Source organism: Sturnira hondurensis, unplaced genomic scaffold (assembly GCF_014824575.4).
Source record: "Sturnira hondurensis isolate 20B ecotype Veracruz unplaced genomic scaffold, ASM1482457v3 Scaffold0017254, whole genome shotgun sequence".
NCBI lineage: Eukaryota > Metazoa > Chordata > Mammalia > Chiroptera > Phyllostomidae > Sturnira > Sturnira hondurensis.
Genome location: NW_028089885.1, coordinates 435,254 through 443,721, shown reverse-complemented (window position 1 = coordinate 443,721; position 8,468 = coordinate 435,254). Strand labels below are relative to the sequence as shown.

Sequence of the window (8,468 nt, the reverse complement as noted above, 5' to 3'; positions counted from 1 at the left end):
ACAGCATTGCAGGGTGAGGCTCACACCTGGCCCCAGGTCGTGATGACTGGGCCACACTACCTGCCCTGGTTCTGCCCTGCTCTGAAGGGCCAAGGAAGGAGACCTGCCTGAGTCACATTCTCCACTGAACTGTTATTTCCACCTTCTTCCCAGCAGCTCCTCCCCAAGGAAAGCAGGAGGCCACGCAGGGCTAGGAGACCTACTGGCAACAGAAGTCAACCAGGGAGGTCTTGCTGCCTCCCCTGGTCTCCCCAGGCCTCAGTCTCCCACCTGCCCATGGGGTGCTGGCCCCCAGTCTTGTTCATCGGGCTTCTCACCCGGCCATGCCGCCTTCACGCTGACTGCACCGTGACAGAGCATCCCCACCGCTGGGACAATGCTCCCAGCCTGGACAGTCCACCTGCCTCCTCCCCACAGCCCAGCTCAGCAGGCAGAGGGTGATTGCAAGGCGAGAGCCTGTTGAAGATAAAGGGCACAGGGGCTCTGGGTGCCAGGCCACAGCACCTGGGTGTGGCCTTAAGATAACCATCGGCAGCCCTGGGGCTCTGCCAGGGAGCAGAGTGGGCGGAGGAGGGCACAGCCACACAGCCAACCCTCCATTGCACGGGGACAGGATTTCCACCCAGAGCTCCAAACAGTCGCACTTGGCTGTCACAGTCAGTGTGTGGGCAACTTGAATCTATTCGCTAACCTTATGAAGCATTTAATGAAAATTCCAAGACTGATACACTCAATTACTTTAAATGCATTAAGTATCTTTAAGGGGAGACACAATATGTCCAGTGATTACAGGGGGAATACCCTCCCTAGGACCTGTGGACAAAGGTGCCTGTCACCAGCTCAGCTGTCATTCTTCGTCACCTCTGGCCCTGACCCCAGTTCCTGACTTCGCAGAACTTCCTGAGGCTCATCCTACCCACCCGGCCTGATTCAGGGCTGGGCTCGTGCACGGAGATGGACCTCCCAGGGAACTGCACCCAGAAAAGTCCCTGTTGAGTCACCCTGTTATGGGAGACTCTTCCTGCATCCAACATCCAGAGTATCGTCCTGGCCATTGACCTTCCCCGCTGGGGTACCATCAAAGTGTGTCACCTTCAGGAAATGACCCGACATGAGTGAAGCGCAATAGTTTATTTCTCCTTCATTACTGGAGGAGGCTCCACGTGGACTTTGTCCAAGTCTAAAGTCCACTTGAGTTATTGGAATGGGTGTCATTGACATGAAAGACCTACCCCAGAGGCGACAGTGAGGACTATGCCTGCACACGCGTGTGTACCCATGTAAATGTTCTGCACGTGCAATATGGGCACTCTGGCCTGTGCTGGTGCCTGTATGTGAACAGTGTGTGCATGGGCCTGCCCCCGATCACATGTGTGGGTGGCGTGCTCACATGCATGTGTGTGGGCAGTCAGCTGTGGAGAGGTTCATGCATATGCAGTGCGTTCACACATGTCCACTCAGGCCCATGCTTGCAGGTGAGTGTGTGGTACCATGGGTGCCGTGAGGGTATGTGATGGGTGGGTACTGGTACCCAGCAGGGTCCCCCACTGGCCAGAGAAACCCGAGGAGAGTGTCTACGGGTCTCCATCTTCTGGCCACTTACCCTCAGCTAACACACCCCAGGGGCCTTTGGGGTCTGTCCCTTTCCCTGGAAAGTGTGGCTCTCCTTGCCCTGGCCACAGAGGGGAGCAAAGGGGTTGGTGGGGCTGGTTTCCCCCCCCCCCACCAGTAGGCAGCCTAAATCTAGGTCACCTGGGTGTCTGAGCGCCCCCTCCGCCTGGGAGCACCTGGAGTGGAGGAACTAGTGCAGCCAGTAGATGGACAGACAGATAGACAGCTGGCTCCCCATGGGGCTGGGTCCTCCCGTCAGAGGCAGCTAAATCAACAGGCCCAGAAATTGGAGCCCAGGACCTGGCTGTGCACCAGTCTGTTTGTTTGTTTGTTTGTTCTGGAGTAGTGGGAGCTTCCAGCCTGCAGGGGGCCCTGGTGCCCAGTGGGGGACAGGGGGTGCTCTTACCCAGGTCTAGCTGACATCCCCATCCTGCCTGGCCATCCCTCTCACCACCTCCCCCCATCTGTTCTCATGGGCACCGGGCCCAGGAGGTGGCACCCACAGTGAGGGGAGTGCATGCAGGAGGCTTTGACCCAGCTGTACACTGCTGTACAGACCCTGGCCCATCCCCTTCCAGCTCTGAGGGGCACTGGTGTCACGGGTCTCGGTGTGCGTCTCCATCCTGCCTTCTCTTCTACACCCGCCTGTCACTCTCTTTGGTGTCTGCCTCACTCAACATCCCAGTTTTCCTCATTGTTCATCTTGCAGTCATCAGTCCCCCAAGGCTCTGGGACCAGGAGGCAGGTGGCACCGGAGTCCAGGAAGTCTCAGGTCCAACCCCTCCCTGGCCATGGCTCCGCTCACCCTGAGCCCACCCTCCACAAGCCACCAGAATGCACACACCAGGCTGTTACTAAGCCCTGTCTTTTCAGGAATTTCATTGGGTTTGTCTGCCAGGCTCACTTGGGCATCTCTTCGGAGACTCCTCCTCCTGTGGACCCCACTATACACCTAGGTCTCTTGGGCATGACTTTGCCTGATGTCTGCCACACCCCACAGAGCTCAAGGCCAGGCATAGACTCCTCCCCCTGACAGAGTTTAGTGCAAGGGTCCAACACCAAGGAGGAAGCCTGGGGGAGGGAGGGAGCTGGCACAGTTTACTGCTTCAGTAGGGGGGGTGCCCAGAGGGAAAGGGCCAGGGGGCAATTAGGGGTCAGCAGAGCCACTGCTTGCCCCAAGCTGGGGAGTGTCACGAGGATTCAGGACTTGTGCACCTTGGGTGGGGGTTTGCGCAGGGAAGCTACTTGTGACCTCCTCCCCTTGTGGCCTCCGCCCTGGCCACACGGAAAGCCCCACAGGCCTCCAATCCTGGCCCGGCACCCTCCCGAGGGTCCGGAAACCCACCTTAAGAGCGAAGCTGGTGCTTCCATGAGTGCCCGTCGGAGCGCTTGCCAGGCGCGGGAGGAAGGTTAGAATCCGATTCTGGCTTTGCCGAAGACCTGGCGCTGACCACGCCTGCTTCTCCTCTGCAGCGCTGAGCCCTCCTCAGGTCCTCTCTCAGCTCTGCGTCGGGGACAGAGGGGAGGGAGGTCACAGCACAGCGGTCCCCAGGATAGGGAGCACCGCGGCTCCCACTCTCCCATCACGCCCACGGGGGCCACGCAGAAAGCCGCGTTAATCTGTGTCCTGGGCAAAGCACCACTGTTGAATGGAGGACTGACGGGGTGCTCCCGAAGGGCCAGGGTCTTACGAGAGGCATCCTGAATCGGAGAAGTGCGGATGGAGCAGGGAAGGGAGGGCAAAGCTGCCAGGCACGCCACCTCTCCCGTCTCCAGCGAAGGTGGCTCCCTTCCTGCCCACTGCCGCTGCCCTGCTGAGACTTGGTTCCCCCGAAGGCCCAGGACTGCGGGCGGGGGAGGAGCCGCTGACAGGGTACAGGCTGCTCCTGGTGCGGGGCCTCCCGGTGAGACCTCTGAGGCTGAGTTTAGGCAGGCGTGGGACGCAGTCCCTACCTAATCAATCCTGAAACGAATCAATGGGGTCAGGTAAAGCCCAGCCCCTCTCTGTCTGAGCCCTGGTTCAGACGCAACCTGGTTCTACTCCGCTCCATCCTCTGATTTCTAGGAGAGGGGGTCCCCAGTACGCCACAAACTCACATCCCGTGGGCGGCTTGCACAGATCCGTCTGCGTGTGCTTTTGCCCCAGGTGGCTGGAAACCTGTTGTGGGTGCTGGTGGTGTGCACCTTGTCTCAAGGAACACTGGAGCGCAAGGACTGGTGGGCTTCGCGCCTGCCAGAGATGCACGGGGGTGCACAGGTCCTTCCAAGGCTCGGAACAAAGAGGCTGGGATGAATTCTGAGCTGTGGACGCACGCTGTGGATGTGCCTTTACAACGGGCAGAGTGAGGAGAGGGGTCCCGGCCAAAAGAGTGTGAGGGTGCCCCTCTTGACGGCTCTCCTGGGGAGCCACTTGCGCCTTGGGGAGGCGGAGCTGAGCGGGCAGCGAGTGAGCCAAGATTCTCCAGGGGCCGCCTCCTGCGCACTAGGGAAAAAAAACATCCGAAATGGGGCTTGAAATAGGGTTTGCTTCAGGCGAAACTCCGAAGATACTGAGGGAAGGTGGTAGTGAGTGAGCCGAGGCACGCAAGGCTCCCCGCAGCGAGTGCTGGGGCAAACCTCAGCACCTACGTGGGACCCTTTTCGAGGCCCGGAGGGAGACGCAGAGGCTGTGCCCCTGTCCCTGCCAAAGAGGGGCTGCTGCTCCAGCCCCCGTCTGGCCCTGCCGTCTCCTGCCCTCTGCCAGACTTCTGGTCGCCATTCTGTACTATTGGTTGCCAGTCAAAGCCCAGCCTCGGTTTTAGGGCCTGTAAAATGGTCTCATAGTACCCACCTTGCAGGCAGCTGGAGCCGCGAAATGCGGGTCTGGTCTTCACTCTGCGTCCCAGGCGGAAGGACCCGCCGCGAAGCCCAGGCCGCTACTGCACACCACGCTCTAAGGAGGCCGATCCCGCGCAGCTCGCGACCCCCGGCCGCGCTCTGCCCTCCGGGACCCCGCGGCCAGGCCTCCTACCTCGCGGTAATGGAGAGGCAACCGGCAGGGGGAGCGAGGCAAAAGGGAGCGGCGGCCGGTCCAGGTGAGGGATGAAGACTTCCCGCAGGCAGCCGCACGGCGCGCGCGTGAGGGACGGAGTGTGCGGGGCGCGGGACCAATTGCGCGCCCGTTCCCTCCCGGCTGGGGCCTGTAGGAAGGGTGGGCGGCGCGAGCGGCTACGAGCTTCGGCGGGTCGCCGGGCGGCGGAGCGTGGCGGAGCGGGAGGGCGGTGCGGAGCCCCAGGAGGGACCGAGGGAGGGTCGGAGGAGCTCAGTACTGGTGGGCGGTGGAGGCAGCGGCTCTGCAGCGGGCTGGAGGCTCCGGCGGCCTTGCGCTTAGGGCCCCTTTGGTGCCCTCCAAGTTCAGGGTTCCAGGAGGGCCCGCGCATGGAGCGGCGGGGTCCAGGGTTCTGCAGTCGCCTGGGTGAGTATCGCTAGCGGGTGGAACGAGTCGCTCAGCAAACGGAGCTGCGGGGATCGGGCCCCTCACGTCTTCCCACCACCCTGTGGTGGACCACGAAAAATTCTCTCTGCTCTGGAGCTTTTAACGAAATAGCCGGCCACGTAGTTCCTAGCTTGGGCAGGGAGGGGTTAATGAGGAACTGGGAGGATTCCCCTCTCTCCTCCACCACCTGGGCCACCGAGAGTCCAGGACCTCAGGAGGGTGCACCAGGAGGCTGGCCCAGAGTCTCCAGGAAGCCTCAGGGTTTTTCACTTTCACTTCTCCCTTCTCAATATCCGCGTTGTCCTGGGACTCTGGCCACTGTCTGCAGGTATTCTCCCAGATACACCAGGAAGCTCCCCCAGGTTCGAAGGACACAGCCACTGGCTCCCCACGTGCCAGAACAAGGTGCATCTCCTATAATGCACAACCACGCAGGAGCCCACCCCACCCAGCCCCCACATAGACTGCAGGTGACACAGTGACATGGCCCAGCACCCCTCTGGGTGCAGATCAGCAGCACTGGGCACACCTCCTACAACACTACCACCACCTGCCTCCACTGATGCCCACTCCCAGCTGGGCTCTCCCTTCTATCAAGACGGGACAGGGAAGCCTGGCTAGTCCCCATATCACACTCCTCCTTGGACCTGCCCCTAAGCCTTATAGGTCACTGTCACTGTCACAACCCTAAATGACCACTTAGGGCTGGAGACATGCCTTAGCAATAGCTTCCCTTGGCCTCCACAGTCCACAAAGCCTGGGGGGCAGGGAGGGGCTCACTGCACATGAGGTCACACACACCCACCCCAGTCACACGACACCACCTACATGCTCACCCACTGCACTCTGGCCTCACATACTTTCCTGGACCTCAGGCCCTAGAGCCAGTCACTTTTGACTGGACCCTAATCCCAGGTCCCCAGTTTCTTCCCTACCTCCCAGCCAGCACTGCCTGCAGCCCAGGGTCTGAGGCCCTGGGACTGGAAAAACCCTGAAAGAGACTGCCTGTCCCCTACCCCCATTCAGACAAGCACAGGCAGATGATGTGGTTGCCGGCAGAGAGGCCTTGGAAAGGAGGCCCTGACTGCCAGAATCTCAGTGCGGGGCCAGAGAGGCTCCTGGGAGGCGAGGAGGCTTGATGTCTCGCTGCGGAGACATTGGACAGGGAAGCCACGGATGCCTGATATGGTCAGAGGAGGGCCCAGAGGCAGTAGGTGGGCAAAGGCACAAGTCAGGCCTTTTTGTCCCAGAAACCTGGGCCTAGAGGCCTTGAGGCCTCAGGCAGGCCCTGTCTCAATCTGTGGGGCCTAACTGCCTTAGGCGGGCAGGCTGACTGTGGAGTGGGTGGCAGCGAGGGGCAGCACAAGCTGGGCTGGGAGGCCTGGACTCTGACTCGTCCTCTGCTCCCTTGGCCAGTCCAGGCCCCGCCCCTGGCCCTCCCTGCGCCTGGCCGGTGTGCAGGGAGGTCAGAGGAACGGGCACTGCCCACCCTCCGGATGTATAAGCGTCCAGGCCAGAGGCGGGTGGTGCGCGGGTGCGCGTGACGCTTGGAGTCCCGGGCTGTACAGCCTGGGCGGTGTCCCTCTGCTTGGGGTCCCCAGCCACCACAGTGAGCCAACCGAAGGGGTCCAGGGGCATTTGCTGGGCTGGGTTCTGTCCTGCGGCGCGCTGAGGACAGGACGAGGCCACGGCCCCGGGGTTGTCTGCTTGTGGTCGTGCTGGAGCCCGAACTGCCCATTCCTTACCCAGGTGCAGGGGTAGCCAGGGAGGAGGAGGCAGGAGGGACTGAGGGCAGGGGCAGGGCCGGTGCCCCGCGGCCTGGGCTGGGTGCTCCCGGCACAACCACCTTCCCGCTGGGGCTGTAGAAGCCGACAGAAGGAGCCCCAACCTCGGCTGGAGCGGTGGGATGTTCGAGGGGCACTGGTCATGGAGGTCCCTGGGAGCAGAGCAGAGTTGCCAGGAGCCTGAAAAATCGAAGGGCGTCATGCTCCCAGGGCGCCCCACCCGTCTGGGCCCCTTGGCTGCCACTGGCCGGGAGTGGGGGGCCATGACGCCATAATCCCCTGGGTCTGGGCTAACGGCTGTGAGTGGCACCGCAGGCTCCCGCCCCCGGTTCCCGTGGGCTGGGCCGGCCTTGGTGTGGCGGGGTGCACGCAGTCGGAGGCGGCGCCGGCCAGGCCGCCGGGTGCCTATGGACGCGCGGAGCCCACTGTCTCCCCGCGCCAGCGCCTTCAGCATCGCCTCTCTGGTTGCAGCAGAGGCCGCAGAGCACACCGCTCGCCTGGGCCCCGGGTCCTCCGACCGGACGAAGCTTCACCGGCTGCTGGAATCCCCGTCCGGGATGCACTTCAGCACCGTCACCAGGGACATGGAAGGTGAGCCTTCCCACTGCGTCTACACCCACCCGCCCTCCAGATCCCCTGCCGCTGCTGCTGTGGGACCCCAACGAAGAGGGTTGGCAGGGCCGGAGCTCGGAGTGGGTGGGAAGGGAGCTCTGGCAGGGTGGGCTCCAGCTTTCAGCTTCAACTCTGGGGCAAAAGAAGGGCAGGCAGCCTGCTCAAAGCCTGTGCACCCTGTAGCCTGGGGACCCAGCTGCAGAGACCTGCGTGCAGTTAGACACAGGCCCAGAAAAGAGCCAGTGGAGGCCGGGAGGGACAGAAGAGGAGGACCAGGGAAAGGCGGCAGAGCCTTGAGCTTGGAGAGGTGGGATGAAAGCAGTACAGGAGGAGAGTGTGAAGGTTAGAGAACACGGGGAAGAAAGAAAGAAAGCGGTGAGACAGCCAGGAAGAACTGAGAAAAGGGGAGAAAACACAGAAATCCTGAAAGGAGGGTACAAAAAGGAGGAAGAAGAAAAAGCAATAAAGAAAGCAGGAACAAAAAAAGGAAAGGAAAATTTACAAAAGTCATTTAAAAAGAAAGAAAAACCTTCAGTTCTTATTTTTAAAAAGAGAGGGGGAAATGAATCACAAAGACACAGAAACAAGAGGGGAAAGGCCGTCTGGAAAAAAAGTGATGAAAAATAAAGCGGGAAGACAAGAGCAGTGCATAACAGGAAAAAGAGGGAGAGGCAGAAAAACAAACAGAAATAAAGAGAAACGAGAGAGATAGTGAAAAAGGGAAAGACGAACAGGAGGGAAAACTTAAACGATGAAGACAAAGGTAAAAAAAGTATAAACTGGAAAGAGAGCTTGGAGAGAGAAGGCAGAAGTGCAACGCGGGAGGGCGGCAAAGCGAGGGGCGGCGGACGGCCGGGCGCTCAGGGGAGCCGGTCCGGGCGGTCGGGGGGCCCGGGCCGAGCAGCCGCGGCGGGCGGGCTGGGGGCCGGGGAGGGGGAAGGGGCGGAGGAGGGGCGCGGGGGGGGGAGGGGAAGGAGGCATTGTCT

At 61.2% G+C, this 8,468-nt stretch overlaps 1 protein-coding gene across 1 annotated transcript in view; it reads left to right on the top strand.

The window, feature by feature from the left end:
• Window positions 1-1,465: 1,465 nt before the first annotated feature.
• TBX1 (T-box transcription factor 1) overlaps window positions 1,466-8,468 on the top strand; it is a 13,883-nt gene continuing 6,880 nt past the window's right edge. The window contains exons 1-7 of the mRNA XM_037067433.1: window positions 1,466-1,475; window positions 3,388-3,515; window positions 3,758-3,828; window positions 4,497-4,627; window positions 4,797-4,871; window positions 5,009-5,065; window positions 7,186-7,461. Coding sequence (XP_036923328.1) covers window positions 1,466-1,475; window positions 3,388-3,515; window positions 3,758-3,828; window positions 4,497-4,627; window positions 4,797-4,871; window positions 5,009-5,065; window positions 7,186-7,461 — 748 coding nt within the window. The remainder of the gene's footprint in view (window positions 1,476-3,387; window positions 3,516-3,757; window positions 3,829-4,496; window positions 4,628-4,796; window positions 4,872-5,008; window positions 5,066-7,185; window positions 7,462-8,468) is intronic.